The sequence below is a fragment of the Trachypithecus francoisi genome, unplaced genomic scaffold, assembly GCF_009764315.1.
Source record: "Trachypithecus francoisi isolate TF-2019V2 unplaced genomic scaffold, Tfra_2.0 Lachesis_group19, whole genome shotgun sequence".
Classification (NCBI taxonomy): domain Eukaryota; kingdom Metazoa; phylum Chordata; class Mammalia; order Primates; family Cercopithecidae; genus Trachypithecus; species Trachypithecus francoisi.
In genome coordinates, this window is record NW_022681464.1 from 32009848 (window position 1) to 32028070 (window position 18223).

The window sequence follows — 18223 nt, forward strand, 5'->3', positions numbered from 1 at the left end:
TGCCTTTTAATATTGATAATATTAAATATTAATATAATCTCACTGGCTCTGAATTTCTTTGTTTGTAAAACCCAGGGGTTACATACCATGACCTGCAAGGCTCCTTCCAGAGCCCAAGGAGTAAAGACGTTCACTCCCAGGTTCTATTAAAGTGCCCAGCTTTCCCATTTGCATTTTTGTCTTTGGAGGTAACCCTGACAACTTTAAAACAAAGATTAGTTCCTGACTATGCAGAATAGACAGATGCCCACATGTATAAGGACTCTAGAAGAAAGAATACCTTGGAATGACACCTTATAAATCACATCTAGTTCCTTCCAACTGATGTGTAAGCTCGCAAAAGAGTTAACTAGCTTCAGATCTCATATAAAAGTCATCATCACCTAACCTTCTGGAAGCACTCTTACTTAGTCATGAGGCTGCACGAATCCTTCTAGGATATGTTCTGTCCACACACTACTGTCAGCTATCGAAAAGTTTTCCGGGAGGATACAAATGAACAAAATGGTTATTTTTAAGTGCATTCCAAAATGGTGGGATTTTTTTTTCCCATTCAGATAAAGCTTTACTGCCTTTCACATTAATTCATTCATGTGTTCATTCATCCAAAAAACAGTTATATACCAATTCCACGCGTGATAGCACGCAAGGAGCAGGTGATGCGGAAGTGAAGGAGACATACTGTCTCACATTCTTCCAGAGACTTCCTGAAGGTGGAAACCTCAGCTTCCAGTTTCCTGGGAATGTCTATCAGGCCTCGGGATGCCCACGCTCTCCTATACAACCTTCAAGGGCCCAGGGCCACAGCCTCTGTTCTACTTGTCGCCAGCATTGTCAACCCTACTATATTCTTTGTGGTCTCTCCCCTCCCAAGAATGACAATGGCAGTGACACACAGTTCCCCCACCTTCCTTCTTTCCACTGCCCAGTCTCATTATTCAGGATTTAAATCTGTTTTACTCTGTTGACTATACTGTTAATACGGAAAAGTTAACTTTTTGCGTTTGTTTGTTGGTGAAATTAAAAAAGGCAGACCAGATTTTTTTTGGTCACAATCATAACCACTAACAGAGGCAATCTGGTTTTAAAAAAATCATCTTACCTTTCCCTGATTGCAATTGGAATTCCTCCCAGATAATATGTGCTGAAATCAAATACTTCACCATCAATTATAGTGTTTTGAAAGTCCACATTTATCCACATACGCTTTTGGACTTTTCCAATTTTGATCTGAACCTGAAATAAACGAGAGATGAATCAGCAAGCTAGGGAAAATAAGAGAATCCTATTCACAGGGGTTCAGAACTATCATGTTTTTATTTATCTTCCTCCAGATTCATTTATATACATAGTAGGAAGGCTCTGAGCAGTAGCATTTTTGGATAAAAATATGATACTAAAACATTTTAATAGAAATGTTTGCATTTGAAGTTAACCGTGTTTTATAGATGTCATGTATATATTATACATTTCGGACCAAAATGTGCAAATTTTAAAAGGACATATCCCTCAGTTAACATCCATAAGTTTATCTGGTAATAGGAAGGGTTTTATTTATTTATTTGGGGCACTGACTTAATTTTAAAGGACTAAGGACACTTAACAATTCAAGTAAACAGACTCAAAGGGTGTACCGAATGATCTCTGCCGTTGTTTATGGCGTCTCCAACTCCTCTCTCTTTTGGTGGCTCTGAATTCAGTTTGTATCTCACCATGAGCTTGCCATCTTCTATATTCAGAGATATGAAGCGATCCTAGGAGAGGGGAATAATGCAGATTACCGGAAGCCTTGGCTGAAGAAGAGACAGAGCATTGAAACTCAAGTTATTCTCACGGAAACCCCCACTCTCAGCTTCAGCTGCTGCCTTAGTGAAAAGGGATAATGGTGCTGCAATAGCCACCTCACGGGATGGGGTGATGGTTCAATATTGTAAGTCACGTTAAATGTCATGCACAGTGGTTGACACACAGGACAGACACAATAAATGCTAGCTATGATCATGATTTTGTTTTGTGTGATCCATAACTGGCATGTAAAGATGGAGACTGAAAAGATACAGATCATTAATATTATTTGAAAATATGAGTGCCTTTTAGAGAGAGGCGTGGTCTTACACAGACCTCAGATACCTTCCACCATCTGTTTTCTGACTGATTCTTATGTCTCTGTCTCATTTGTTGGTTTATCCCCTTCTACCTTCCATGTCAGTGTCGGGGATCCCACCCAGGATTCCTTCCTCCCCCACACCACTCCGTTCCCTTGACAATCACAGGCTGTCGGCTGTCCTGTAGCTCCAATTCAGGTGTACTCATGGGCTCCAAATTGTTCTCCCCAGCCTAGACCTGTCTTCAGGGCCAGGTCTGCACATGTGATTCCCTTGTTGTTATTGCTTTGCTTGCATGACTCACAGAGACCTCAAATTGAGAATATCTCACACAGAACGTAAGACCTACATGCCTCCCACAGGCTGCCAAGCCTGCCTCTCTTTCCTTTACACCGGGTGCATGCGCTACCCCCTCCCAGCCTGCCCCCTGCATGCACGTGTGCAGCGCACACACACACATCACCTTGCTGAGCAAGCCAAAAACCTAGGAGTCATTTTTTTCTCACCCCTTTATCAGAACCTAAGAATCATTCTTGATCCTTACCTCTCTCGCATCCAACATAATCTCATGAATTCTCCATTCTTAACTCTCTCTTTATGTCATCCAACCTAGTCTCAGCCATAACATCTTTAGCCAGTCCCCGCAGCAACAACCCGCTGGTCTCCCTGTGTCCCCCGACAAGTCCATTCCCCTCTACAGCCAGAGTAGTCTCTGAAAATGCCAGTGGGAGCCTGTGACTCTCCTCAGCTGTCAGGATGAAGCCCTGACCCCTGCCAGATGCTGTGTGGCATCTGCCTCTCTCTCACCACTGCCTCTGGCTCTCCAGCCCCGCAGACACTTTTCCACTGAGTGCTCCCTGACCTTCCTTCCAGGCCTTCTTCATGCCTCTCCCTCTGCCTGGATCCCCCGTCTGCCCTGTCCCCAGGTCCCATTCAAATGCTGTCTTCTACTAGTCCTCCTGATCTCAGAGGAAGCACTTCCTTTGCTCAAGTGTCTTTTATGTTGTACATCCTCATTTCACTCACAAACATTTCCTTGATACAGCTCTTCACAGTTGTGATGAAATAAACAACCTATTAACAGCATTCCTTTGCATATTCTTTTCCTCTAGATTATAAAATCCCGGAGGGCGGGAGCCTTGTCTGTCTTTGTCATTATTGCACCTCCATCACGGTGTGAAACATATACTTGAATCGGCTACTTCCCTAAGATAAGCTGAGCAATTTCTGACTTAGGGCTTGAAGGCTTTGCTTTTACACAGTTCCTTAATGATAAGAATGCCTCTCTTTGAGGTCCAGGGACCGAGTTCTTTCCAAGAGGAAAATCACTCCTTATCTGGATCCTAAATCTTGCCTTTGGGAGTCAGCTTAGGTTGATCAACTCATAAACATCAGAGTTACACCAATTTACTGAGAGTCATGAGCCATCCTACTTAAAGCAGCTCTTTAGGTCGTCTCTTATGTAACGGCATTAGGGAAGTTTTCTTATTATATGAGTAGTATTTCTGGTTCTTAGTCTCCAAGAACTTCAAATTATAGTACAAAGAAGACCTTGTTTTGTAAAACAACTGCCTTGTCCTGAAGATGCTGGATGACTTCTCTGCTCTATGTATCCTTCAGGTTGTCTGGAACCTTCCCAAAACATCAGAACTGGTTCAGCCTTGGAATCTCCTGAAGGGTCCAGACCAAACCCAGAGAGGAGAGTTGGACCCGGTCAGTGTCACCGCCCTGCAGGTAGAAGGCTCTGGTAAAATCCCAAGCTCCTTATCAATCCCATGTTCTCGGACCACCAGAAAGCCTTTGGGCTCACCCACATTTCTTCAGAAATACCCCCTGTGAGACCAACTACAGAAGCTCCTACTCAGGAGCGTTCAACTCCAGGCCCGCTGTAGGTGTAAAGCAGCAAACATCACGCCAACTCTCCCTCAACCAGCAGATGGCGCTGACGATCACTTGTAGAGTGTCACTTTGGACTTCTCTAACCTAATAGATTTTAGAAGGTCCCTAGAAACCTCAGCTACTTGAAAACAGAGAATTTTCAGTCTCTTGAGAAGGCAAACATGCCGACAAAGAAACAATCCCACACCGCCTGGTAAGAATCAGACCAAGATGGAAAGAGCAGGAAGTCAGTTTAGATCTTAGAGATCCCAGAAAGCTTTCACATGTTTTGAGTCAGAATAAGTAGATTCTTAGGCAAGCAGTGGTTCTCAAAGAACAAAACTGGTAATGAGAATAAAATAGGAAAAGAGGAGATTTCTCCCACATTTTGGTGGCATGTTCTTAAATTCCTGATTACTTGCCCTCATTAAAATAGACATTAATGGAACAGAATAGACAGCCCAGAGATAAAGCCACACAACTACAGCCATCTGCTCTTTGACAAAGTCAACAAAAACAAGCAATGGGGAAAGGACTCACTATTCAATAAATGATGCCGGGATAACTGGCTAGTCATATGCACAAGATTGAAACTGGACCCCTTCCTTTCACCATATGCAAAGATCAACTCAAGACTGATTAAAAACTTAAGTGTAAAATGTAAAACTATTAAAAAAAAAAAAACCTTGAAGAAAACCTATTTTAGACTTAGAAATGCCTAGAAATACCATTCTAGAAATAGGCCTTTGCAAAGATTTCATGATGAAGACCCCAAAAGCAATTGCAACAGAAACAAAAATTGACAAATAGAACCTAATTAAAGAGTTTCTGCACAACGAAAGAAACTATCAACAGAGTAAACTATCAACAGAGTAAACAGACAACCCACGGAATGGAAGAAAATATTTACAAACTACGTGTGTGAAAAAGGTCTAATATCCAGAATCTATACAGAACTTAAATAATTAACAAGCAAAAACCAAACAACCCCATTAAAAATGGACAAAGGACACAGACTTTTCAGAAGACATATATGCTGCCAGCAAACATATGAAAAAACGCTCAATATCACTAATGATTAGAGAAATACAAATCAAAACAATGAGATACCATCTCATACTGGTCAAAAAGGCAATTATTAAAAAGTCAAAAAATAACAGATGCTGGTGAGGTTGTAGAAAAAAGGGAATGATTATACACTGCTGGCAGGAATGTAAATTAGTTCAACCACTGTGGAAAGCAGTTTGTCTATTTCTCTAATAACTTAGAACTACCATATGATCCAGCAATCCCATTATTGGGTATACGCCTGAAGGAATATAAATCATTCTACCATAAAGGCAAATGTACGTGAATGTTCCTTGCAGCACTATTCACAATGGCAAAGACATGGAGTCAACCTAAATGCCCATAAATGGTAAACTGGATAGAGAAAATGAGGTACATATACACCATAGAATACTACACAGCCATAAAAAGAATGAGATCATGTCCTTTGCAGCAACATGGATGAAGCTGGAGACCATAATCCTAAGCAAACAAACGTAGGAACAGAAAACCAAATACCACGTGTTCTCACTTATAAGTGAGAGTTAAACATTGAGTACACATGGATGCAACGAAGGGAACAACAAACATTGGGGCCTACTTGAGGGTGGAAGTATTTTTTAAGGACAGAAAAACTACCTATTGAGTACTACGCTTATTACCGGGGTGATAAAATAATCTGCGCACCAAACCCCTGTGACGTGCGATTTACCTACATAACAAACCTGCACATGTACCCCTAAAACTAAAAATGTTTTTAAAAAAGTACATTTCCTAGCCAATAGAAAGAAAGTACAACTGGGTGGAGGAAAAGGATGTAGGTAACATTTGCACATTGTTTTCCAGATCTAGTGGGTCGTTTATAACAACCCAGTTATCTCCAAATTGCTAAACAGAATGAATATATTTGGTTGCATCTGGATGCTTGTTATAGATTACCCCGTTTTCTGTGAAGAACAGCAAGCCTCTATCCACAGTGGTCTGAATTGTCTGTCCAAAGGTTGGGATGGAAGCATGTGGTTGAGTTGGAACTCGAGCATAGCCCGTACCTTCAAAATAATTTTTGTCTGACTCTTCCTTCCTCCTGTCAACATTAATCATCATAAGTTAGAACACAGCAGCAAATGATCACCATGCCAGTGTGCTTACTAATACGGGATGCTGCTATCTGAAAAATGGAGCCAAGAAAATGCAATCTAGTTGTCATAATTTTGCTAAAGCAGAGGAGACATCTTTAAAATGTTAAAGCAGCCAGCTTTTTCTCCTGGATGTGCTCTTATACTCTGACAATCAAACCCTAGCTCAACAAAAGATGAGTAAGAGTCCCTTTTGGAAATGTCTACTTAGGAAGACGTGGTCCACCAGCTGAAGATTTTGAAATGTAAGAGATTATTAACTTGCAATGTAATTTTATTTTGAATAATAGATATTTGGTCCACCTCATATCAGAATATACCATGTCCTTATAATTGTAGGGAAGGTTAGGAGCTCAAGGCAGCAATTTTCAAAAAGATAGAGGTGGGAGAGTACCAAAAAAGTCATGGCACACTTTGTAAACCACTTTTTTTTTTCTTTTCTTTTCCTTTTTTTTTTTTTTTTTTGAGATGGAGTCTCACTCTGTTGCCCAGTCTGGAGTGCAGTGGCATGATCTTGGCTCACTGCAACCTTGACCTCCCGGGTTCAAGCGATTCCTCTGCCTCAGTCTTCCAAGAGGCTGGGACTACAGGCACACGTCATCACACTCAGCTAATTTTTGTATTTTTAATAGAGATGGGGTTTCGCTATGTTGGCCCGGCTGGTCTCAAACTCCTGGCCCAAAGTGATCTGCCCACTTCAGTCTCTCAAAGTGCTGGGATTACAGGCATGAGCCACTAAATTAGGCCTCTAAATCAGGTACCATCTAATATTAAATATTTTGTGATAGGAGGCACAAAAGTTTTCATAAAGACTTTTTTTAAGTGAGAAAACTCTATCAATCTAGCATTTCATACAAATTAGGAAGAGACTACCATAATTAGATTTTAGGGCGGGACTGCCAGTGTTGCATGCACGCATACTTGAAGAACTACTGGCCCAAAGCCACTAGCAACATCAATAGCATCTCACTGACCCATCATTTATCATATGTAAAAGTACTGCAAGTTACCAAAACTCCAGTTACAGAGTTTCTGGTTTCTACATTTTATTTACCTTCTACAAGGCTCCACTTCAGTTGTGTTGAGATTGAATGTTTTTTTGAAGTTGTATAAGCTCAGAACATTTTCATTGAGGTCATCTAATTCAATACAACCTTTGTATGGAGGGAACCTTAGTTGACTGGGAAGCTGAAAATGAAATAAAACATCTTCTACCAATTGAACAAAGGACAATAATCAAAATAGTATCAATTAATCACTTTCAACAGTCACTATGGCATAAGGGTTAATTAAGAATGTGAACCCTGGAACAAGATGCCCTGGCTTTGCTATTTACTAGCTGTATGACTGTGGGCAAGTTATTATACCCCTCTGTCTCTGTTTCCTCATCTGTAAAATGGGAATGATCATGATGCTTATTTAAATTAACATACTTAAGCTTAGAACAGTTTCTATTGAGTGCACAGAGGAAGCACTCACTAAGTGTTAATTATTATCGCTAGAATGTGCTGTAAGAATATGCGGTTAAATCCATTTTACACGTAATTAATAATTAAAATAGAGACATGAGGTCATCACCATACCAAATTAAAATTTAAATATTTCATTCAGTGAAATAACATTTACACTTACTTTAAAATCAGGTGGGTAACCTCCAACATAAAATACAACATTTTCAGGATCCAAATTAAGGAGTGTATTGCTGTTTCTACCATCCATGTCATAGACTCCGGGTATTTCTGGTTTACTGGATGTGGCTCCTTTGGTGTAATTAAGCCTTGCAAACTGATAAATTCTGTTTAAAATGAATTTAGAATATAGAGTTACATGAAAAAATTAAAGAATTCAAAGCCAAGCCACTAAAATGGGCTTCAGCAACATGTATACATGGAAGTTTGGTGAGCGCAGGTCAGGTTCACAAAGAGCAACAGTCAATCAGGCTTATACCTCTGAAATTTCACCCGATCCATAACTGCCTCCTGAGTCTCACTCTCGGTCAAGATCTGGTCCACTTGGAGTTCAGTCTCACGGTTCCCCAGGTTGTAGACACAGGTGAGCTGACCATCCACAACTGCCATGCCGATGTAGTCCCGGGAGGCCTAGAGACAAAGGGCCACCTCAGAACACTTCACACTGTGGTTTCTCAACTTCCCATCCTAAGAGGATGAGGATGCATTTCAAATAACTAACAGGTTTTAGGCAATAAGCCTTGGAGAGACAGAATAAACAAGGTGCAATCTTTTATAGAATAATACAGAATGCTGAGTTAATAATGCGAGAGCTGTCTCTGCTCATACTATAGGGCACTCATTTACTCATCCCTCCATTTGCTCAGTCTACAAATATGTGCCAAGCACCTGCCATACAGAGGGCCCAGATGCGGACTCAGTCATCCATCAGATTTTAGTCTGGTAAGGGAGATAAGCCATTTTGCTTCTCCCAGTACTACACAACATCCTCTTAACACTTTGTGCATGCCTCTGTTATCACACCTCTATGTTATCGTGATTAGTTATATATGCATCTTTCTTCCCTGCTAGAATGTGAGCACCTTAAGGTAGAAACAAAATGTTTTAAAATCGTGGCAAAATATTCATAAAACTTACCATTTTAACCATTTTAAGTGTGCATTGGCATTAAGTACATTCGAGAAATAATTTTTGTTTATCACAAAGCCAGAATGTGACACATAGTAGGTATATGGTATAAATGTGTTGAAGGAATAAAGTAATGTGCATTTTATCACAAAACAAAGCAAAAAATCATGACATAAGAAAGCTACAAATAAAATGCCAACCTCTTGAAGCATGGAAGAGTAATTAGCAATAGTGTTGATTTTAAGAATCTTTAAATACAAGATCCACTAGTGACAACTAACAATTTCCTAATTGGGCAGAATTTTTGTGACCCATATTTCAAGCATTTCTCTTTCAACAACTGAATCCTAACCCAGTGAGTGATTAGCTTTTCCTCTGACACTTATGTCAAAGAAATATATTTAAAAAGGAGGGATTAAAAGCTAAAACCAGCCATTCAAAATGCCTGTAAGGGTAGTGAATCTACACTGATAGTAGTAGTAGTAATGAATTTACACTGATAGTAGCAGTAGTAATGAATTTACACTGATAGTAGTAGTAGTAATGAATTTACACTGATAGTAGTAGTAGTAGTAATGAATTTACACTGATAAAGAGATGGGCAACTGCTTTTCCTATCATTTAGGCACGAGAGGGAGGATTCATTCCACTCCAGTCCTCACCCATAATCTCCCCATCCCACAGGCTTGAGGAAGGGTCTGCAGCTGGGCGGTCTGAGGAAGAGGACAAGGTCACAATTCCATGAGGAGGAGCTACTGTTGATTTCCATGAAGGCTTGGTATTGATCCCTGGTAATGTGGTGTCAATTATACAACTTGGTAGTATGGAGGGGTGCCAATCACCCTCCCCAGGTGCATATGTTTTTTACATGTACACACACGTGCCCATGTGTTGGGTCCATTGGGTAAGGCCTCTTGATCCTCCAGCAACCAACAATCCAGGATGCATGGGAGATCCCTCGAGGGCACTGCCACAGTGGGGAGGTGGACAGGGAGGAAGCTGGAGGGATTTGTTGAAGTCTTAGTAGGATTTCTGCCTGCTGTGCTAATGGCAGTGATGCAGCTGTGCCACACATCTCAAAAGCACACATCTTGAAAAATATTGCTTCAAAAACAAGGGAGATGTCCAAGCAATACTTACATCTTTATTTCCAAGGTACATCACAAACATATTCTCAGTATCCCCATTTTCTCTTGAGTTGGGCCTTTGGAGAAACAAGGACAGAGATGTGTATCCTTTCAAATCTTCCAGGTCATTTGGCAGTCGGACTTCAACTCCAGATTTACCATTGAATCTCATGGGGACAGCAACCTGTGAGGAGTAAGTTACAAGGTGTCAAACACTGTCCTGTGAAGAAAGTAGGCGTGCTCAGAGAGCTAGTTTGTGACTTGTAGCCATGCATCAGCCTTTCCTGAGTTGTTATGATAAGGAGCAAGGGAATGTGAATGTGTCTAAGCCCTGGATCATAATCTCCAAGACCCAGATTATAAACGCATGAAGTTGTTTTGGGAGCTGTGTCATAAGGCATTTGTGTTTTTTATTAGTCAGGGATATTTGAGCAGTGCATTTAGTCCTCTGGGCCAGCAATAATAATAATGATAATGACAATAATATGAATGACAACCCTCGAAGGTTTTTGTGCAGATGAACTAACATCTGTGGAGGCACTTGGCATGGTGCCTGGCATACAGTCAGACATGTAATACATTAAAACTATATTTTAAGCCAGGCGCAGTAGCTCACACCTGTAATCTCAGCACTTTGGGAGGCTGAGCTGGGAGGATCACTTGAGCTCAGGAGTTTGAGGCCAGACTGAGCAACATGGCAAGATCTCATCTCTACTAAAAAAAAAAAAAAAAGAAAGAAAGAAAAGAAAAAGCCAGGCACAGTGTTGCATGCCTGTAGTCCCCGCTACTCAGGAGTCTGAGGTGTGAGGCTCGCTTGAGCCCAGGAGCTCCAGGCTGCAGCATGCCATCATCATGCCACTGGACTCCAGCCTAGGAAACAGAGTGAGACCTTGTCTCAAAAAAACAAAACTATATATTTCTATACATTTATATATATATGTAGTTTTTAAATATATGCATTTATATATTAAATATACAAAATATATTTATATAAGTATATATTAATATATAATTTTATATATGATTATGTATTATATACTATTTATATAAATATGCATTTTAATATATTAAATATATAATAAATGCATATATAATTATGTTATATAATATATAATTTTATATATTATATTAAAATGCATATATAATTATATATACATTATCTGTAACATATAATTTTATATATTTAATATACAAAAGCATATATAATTATATAATACTATATATGCATAAAATATATTATAATATATAATTAAATATATATGCATATATTATATTTATATTTATATATATTAAAATATTTTAAATGCATTTTTAAAGGAACTGCTTCCCTTGGATATATTACATGTTACAGTTTCATTTATTATAGGTGTTCAGTCCTGAAAAATGAGTGAGTGCATCAAGGCTCTCTAAAATAGTGCTTCTTAAGATCTGTGATGAAGGACCATTTTTTCTTTCTAATATGCCAGGGACAAATACTTTTGTAAAACATACTCAAATTTAAATAACTAGAAAAAATAAAACAGATGGTAGACAAAATACAAGCCCACTGATCACATGCTTGCATGTTGAGGCAATTCAAATTATTCAAAACTTCCAAACATTTACTCTCAACTTTATACTTATGTGTAATAGACCAATAACAAAAGTTCTCTGACTAGCCCTGGTGTGTGAACCAAGAAGATAAATATTTCCTAATGATCAAACACAAAAGAATGAGATTTAGGCAAGTCTGCGTTTTCTCTATCAAGTATTTAAATATTTATCAAGAATCTTGTATATGCAAGGCATTAAATCAGAGGACTTAGCGATGGGGTCCCACATTTGCAGGCTCATTTCACGCATCTCTCTCCTACTCACCCCCTGCCCTTCAGAACCTTCTCTGAGTCTCTGCCTGGCATTCTCTCCTGCTTTTTGTCACCTGGCAAATTCCTACTCATCCTTTAAATTTTTTAAATTAAGGTATTTCTTGTACTTAAGGAAAGGGAGGGAGAATATGCCTGTATGTGCATCACCATGAAATGGAACATGACTCACAGAACTGGCACCCGTTCCCCTCTCCCTTCTCAGAGGTCACCACTACTCTGGATCTGGATTCCCAAGCAAATTCCCATGCATTTTTCCATAATTTTTAAAAATTAAATATGCATTTATCTATAAACTGTAATTAGTCCCATTTTTCATGTTTTAAATATTTTATATAAATGGTGTCCACCTGTACACATTTATCTACAATGTGCTTTCTTTGCTGGGCACTATGTGTTTGGATTTATTCATGCTGATAAACATAGCCCCAGCTCATTCAGGTTTACTGTTGTCAATGTGGCTTTTTTTCAAAAAAAACTTTTTGTGTGATTACAAACTATGTTGCAATGAAACTTCTTATCCATGTCTGTTAATGATACTTACTAATGCTATTCCAAGCCTCTCCAGGTAGAACTGGGGATTTTGAAGATACACATAACACACCTCTATCCAGCTTGTTAGCACAGTCTGAGAAACTACCTGCAGTGGCTGGAGAGCAGCCTGAGTTCAGAACTTTGACTTAATAATTTCTGTGTCCTCAGAAGCCAAAGAAGTGCCAATGCCAACCAGGCATACAAAAGCCTTACTTATTGCTTTTTATTTTATGTTTTTCCACTAATATGGTATCTACTATTTGCCAGGCACTGTTCCACATTAGCTCATTTAACCCTAACAATCTCATGAGGTTGGTACTATTATTCTCTATGCCCTATAGACCAAGAAACTAAAGCACAGAGAGGTAAAGGGACAGGGCTTAGGTCTCACAGCTCATCAAAGGCAGAGCAAGAATTGAAACCAAGACAGTCTGGCTTGGTTAAACAGCTATTAACCACCGTGTTATAATACACTTCAAATTTTTGTTGGATAAATTAGTGAATGAACACAGAAGGGTAAAAGCTAGCATACATTCTTATTCATTTGGTTTTTATAAAGCATGTATGAGTGTGAAGAGGGTGCTTTCTTCCAAATTTTGCTTTATGCTGTTTGTTTTCCTGTTCAAGGTTTAATGTTGGGAATACTTCGCTTTCTTAGAAGAAAGGGCAGATTCCGAGCCTCAAAAGAAGTAACAGTGAGCCTGGTTACCGGGCACGATGCCTCCAGGGCAGTGATATTCTGACTAGGCTCTCCAACCCTTTCCCTCCAAAACTCTCCTGTAGGGCTGTCTAGGAGTTATTGGAAAATATAAGAAATTATATTTATGCCATTTTAGGACAAAACACATTTTAAGAGACGAGTGTCAGTAATTCAAGTAAATAATGTCAGGTTAAAACAAGAAAGGCTGGTGAATCAGTACTCCAATGATGGAAAACTGCTGTCATCTTAAATCCTCCATCCTCAGCAAAGATGGATTCTACAACTTTCAAGTTACAGTAGGAGGGTAGGTCCTGTGCAGTATCACACTGGCACATTCTGACCACAGAATCCTCACTTGAATGTGCAATTACAGTTTACAAACTAGGGCGTGGAAGAAAATCCTTCTTTCTGCCTGAATAAACTCAATGGGGGCAAACTGCTTCAGGATCCTGATATACCACATAATGTAAGAATGATAAGATCATGTAAGAATGTACGAAGGTCATGTACCCTTGTAAAGGATGACAGGAGAAAATCAATCTTTATATTTCAAGCAACCAAAGAATTGGGGAAAGAAAGACAACTAATTCTTGAATAAATAAGTGTTTTTTCTTTCTTGATGAATGTGATAACTCATCGGAGAACTAGCTTTGGCCACTGACCACATGGGGACATACTCACCTTGCTGGCAGCATCTCTGGCCTGCTGAATTAATTCTCGTATTCTGTCCATGTTGTCAGAGATGTTTCCCAAGGGCAACAGCTGTTGGTTGATACTTTCAATCTTGCGCCAAAGATCAGGTAGTTTGTTGGTTAACTTATTCACTGTTGGTGAGATTAGAAAACAGAAATGTAAGATTGCGCATTAAGAAAAGGCTAACTACAATTGTTCTTACTGACAGTATTTGTCAAGTGGCATGTTTGGTCCCCAGATGTTGAACAGGATGGGTCATAATTAGTTACAGTAGTTCCCCCCTTACCCATGGTTTCACTTCTCGAGGTTTCAAGTACTTGCTATCAACCATGGTCCAAAAATATTAAAAAGAAAAATTCCAGAAATAAGCAATTTGTAAGTTTTGAATTGTGTGCTGTCTGGAGTAGCATCCATGTGAATCTTCCTTTTTTCCAGCATGTCCTTGCTGTCTACCCTACCCACCCATTAGTCACTTAGTAGCTGTCTGGGTTATCAGATTGAAAAGGCATAGTGTATATATAGGGTTTGGTACTATCTGTGGTTCATGCATCCACTAGGAGTCTTGGAACATATTCCCTGAGGATAAGGAGGAACTACTGTACATGGTGAATTGTATTCTGCAATCTGGGTACCAAATCCTTTACTTTGACCACTACAGAAAGAAAAAAAAAATCTTTGTTTTCTGATTCTTTTTTTTTCTTTTTCTTTTTTTTTGAGATGGAGTCTTGCTCTGCCGCCCAGGCTGGAATGCAGTGGCCGGATATCAGCTCACTGCAAGCTCCACCTCCCAGGTTCACACCATTCTCCTGCCTCAGCCTCCCTGAGTAGCTGGGACTACAGGCACCCACCATCACGCCTGGCTAATTTTTTGTATTTTTAGTAGAGACAGGGTTTCACTGTGTTAGCCAGGATGGTCTCGATCTCCTGACCTTGTGATCCACCCGTCTCGGCCTCCCAAAGTGCCGAGTTACAGACGTGAGCCACAGCGCCCGGCCTATTTTCTGATTCTTAATATTAATCATAATTCAATGCCTCATGATTAAGAAACTTATATCTCCACTTTGTAAAAAAAAAAAAAAAAAAAAACCAATAGCATTTTCAATGTATTTTCTAAAAATTAAAAATCCTATCTGGTCCTTCCAACTAGTAGACTACCTATATGCTTTGAATATATCCTATGTCATGTGGAGCTGTTTTCTAATGGTTTAGTTTCTGAGATCAGACTTTACCAGGGAAGAATGAAAATGGACCAAAACACATAACAATGGAGAGAATGGCTAAGATGTCCTGGCCAGAGAATGCCTGATACCCGAGTTATCTGCATCAGTCAGAGCCTTTTTGAAGTCTTCGGTCTGTGTGCTCCCATAGGTGTCCTTAATTCTTTCCACATCTGTCTGAATGGGGTTGAGCCCATCCAGGACCTCATCTGTGATGTCGTTGGCCTTTCTGACCATGCTCTTTGCACTACTGATCATAGCATCAATATCACCTAATGCACACACAAATAGGGAGGTATAAGTATCTAAAATGTTCAACAAAAGAAGCCAACTAAGTACAACGGGTTAGGAAGATGCTGACCTCTCTGTATCCCACGAAGACCATCTCGGAGAGTTGTAAGATTGGTGGCTATCACTTCTTTCTGAACTGTCACAATATTCAGGGTTTGCTGTAGGTTGCTGAGAGCCGGACTGACTTCTAAAATAAAATAAAGCATTAGGAGGCAATTACTTTGTGCATTTTTGATCCTCCATTGGCATTTGTGGCCCCTGAAGTAGCCAGTGTCTGCACAGCATTGAGCAGACTTGCTTCTTAGGGGTCATCTCAGAGATGCCCACTGCATGTGCCCAGACCCACAGCTCTGGGATCCTCCAGTTACAGAGGTCAGCAGCAAATCAGAACCTTGAGGAAATGGCTTGGAAATACACAGGAAGAAAGAGAGAGGCTGAATAACTTGGCAAAGGCTAAACTTCTTATCCGCCCAGAGTAAGAGACTCTGTTTAGTAAAAGATGCATCTGTCTTATCCACTACCATGTCCTAGCACATAATGTAGTGTCTGGCACTAGTTGAGGCTTAATATTATTACCTGTTTGTTGAGTAAATGAATATATGAGTGAATGAATTAATAAATAATGCAGAAAGGATCCTCTTCCATCAGAGGACAAGAGTGTTGTTGAAAGAGCCTCATTCAGGCAAATACAGACATAAAGTAGGCATTGTTTCTGTTAATTTCCAAAATGAACGACACATTTTTAAAATTCTGTGAAAGAAAGGGAGCTAGCAGACATTCCTAGCTGATAATATTGCCATCCTTGGGTCACCGAAAATGACCAGCAAATGCTTTAAGACCATCTTGATGATTCATGGTTTCAATTATGATTCCAGGACTGGTTTACATAGTTAGCATCCTAACCCTATTTAGCACACTGAGCCTACCTCAAAGCTCAAATTTTGTAGAGAGCAACAGATGTCACACCAGAAAATCTGAATTCTTGAAATTTGCGAGGCAAATGAATGTATGTTAGTACTTTTTTGGTATTTTATTTTTCATGTCTTTAATTTTTTATCATGTGAAAGAAAGAGAGAAAGAAAGAAGGAAGGAAAGGAAGGAAGCAGAAAGGGGAGAAATTATTTAATTTATAGAGGCATCATTTAATCCCTCTGAAAGGACTAAGAGGCTGAGTGAGGGCTGTGGACTCACGGATGACAACAAGAGCCTGGAGAAACACAAGAAACAGTATTTTTGAAACACAGAAATTTGGTGAGATTGAGAGTTTAATTATTTTAAAAAACAAGTAAGTAAAATACATGAACATTTTCCAAAGATAAAATTTATGCTTAAAAAATTCTTGGCCCCGGCCGAGCACTTTGGGAGGCCGAGGCGGGCGGATCACGAGGTCAGGAGATCGAGACCATCCTGGCTAACACGGTGAAACCCCGTCTCCACTAAAAATACAAAAAATTAGCCAGGCATGGTGGCGGGCGCCTGTAGTCCCAGCTACTCGGGAGGCTGAGGCAGGAGAATGGCGTGAACCCGGGAGGCGGAGCTTGCAGTGATCATGCCACTGCACTCCAGCCTGGGTGACAGAGTGAGACCTCGTCTCAAAAAAAAAAACAAAAAAAAAATTCTCATGCTTCCCAGTAGTAGTGATTTTGGGGACTTTTAGTTGCAAAGATTTTAGTACTTAAGAAATTTTAAGGCCGGGCGCGGTGGCTCAAGCCTGTAATCCCAGCACTTTGGGAGGCCGAGACGGGCGGATCACGAGGTCAGGAGTTCGAGACCATCCTGGCTAACACGGTGAAACCCCGTCTCTACTAAAAAATACAAAAAAAGCTAGCCGGGCGAGGTGGCTGGCGCCTGTAGTCCCAGCTACTTGGGAGGCTGAGGCAGGAGAATGGTGTAAACCCGGGAGGCGGAGCTTGCCATGAGCTGAGATCCGGCCACTGCACTCCAGCCTGGGCGGCAGAGCGAGACTCCGTCTCAAAAAAAAAAAAAAAAAAAAAAAAGAAATTTTAAAGCAGTTATTCTAATGATCCCAAACCAATGATCTTGACATGTGGGTTGCCACTACCATGATCACAGGTGAGTTAAATTAAAATAGCCTCCTCACCAAGGCCAGGCCCAAATAGGCCTATCACTCTCAATATTTATTTATATTTATAAGGCTCTAGTTAATTTTGTATATGATGGGTGGGGGATATTTAGGATATTGGGTGGATACATGAAATTGATAAACAAATCATGAATTTATAAAGTAGTATCTGGGCCCGGTATGATGGCTCATGCTTGTAATCCCAGCATTTTGAGAAGCTGAGACAGGAGGATCCTGTAAGGACAGGAGTTTGAGACTAGCCTGGGCAATATAGCAAGACCTTGCCTCTACAAAATATACAAAAATTAGCTGGGCATGGTGGTGCATGCCTATAATCTCAGCCACTTGGGAGGCTGAAGTGGGAGGATCACTTAAGCCCAGGAGTTCAAAGCTACAGTGAGCTATGATTGTGCCACTGCACTTCAGCCTGGGCAATGGAAACTCCATCTCTATTAAAAATAATAATAGTAATAAAATAAAATAAATAAAAGGTATCATCTGCATTGACACTGAGATTCAAAAACGACATTTGCTTCTAGGGCTGTCCCGCCTGGTCCCAGAGGTCCTTTAAAGCTCCTGACTATCCCTGCCATTGCCAACTCCCCTTAATACCTTGCTTTAGCTTCTTTTGTGTCATCTTGGCTTCATTTAACAGTTTATCACTGTTGGAACTCAGGGTTTTAGCTTTTCTTGGCAGATCTTCCTTTATCACTGTCTGAAAGCAAAGCATTTAACAGCCTTAAACAAATGCTGTATGTTAGGAAATATGGAATAAGATTTCTATCCTAGTCTGAAGCCCGTAATTTTAAGGATGAAGTGCAAAGGGGGAAGGAGCTAGAACTAGATTGTTCCCTAAAAGATCCAGTTAGGGCTCCAGGTAGCCCTAACACCTATGTGACTTATGTGGCTTGGGGAGGTGGGCCTATCTCTGGTGGCATACCGACAAATGTGAC

General features: G+C 40.1%; 1 protein-coding gene across 1 annotated transcript in view; it reads right to left on the reverse strand.

Annotated features, from left to right (window-relative positions):
- The window catches only part of LOC117064051 (laminin subunit alpha-3), an 86903-nt gene that overhangs the window by 35973 nt on the left and 32707 nt on the right, over positions 1-18223 (reverse strand). The window contains exons 15-25 of the mRNA XM_033178111.1: positions 17883-17985; positions 15258-15374; positions 14989-15168; positions 13668-13810; positions 9904-10074; positions 8114-8265; positions 7799-7961; positions 7221-7354; positions 5970-6114; positions 1635-1754; positions 1103-1236 (exon numbers count right to left, since the gene is read on the reverse strand). Coding sequence (XP_033034002.1) covers positions 1103-1236; positions 1635-1754; positions 5970-6114; positions 7221-7354; positions 7799-7961; positions 8114-8265; positions 9904-10074; positions 13668-13810; positions 14989-15168; positions 15258-15374; positions 17883-17985 — 1562 coding nt within the window. The remainder of the gene's footprint in view (positions 1-1102; positions 1237-1634; positions 1755-5969; positions 6115-7220; positions 7355-7798; positions 7962-8113; positions 8266-9903; positions 10075-13667; positions 13811-14988; positions 15169-15257; positions 15375-17882; positions 17986-18223) is intronic.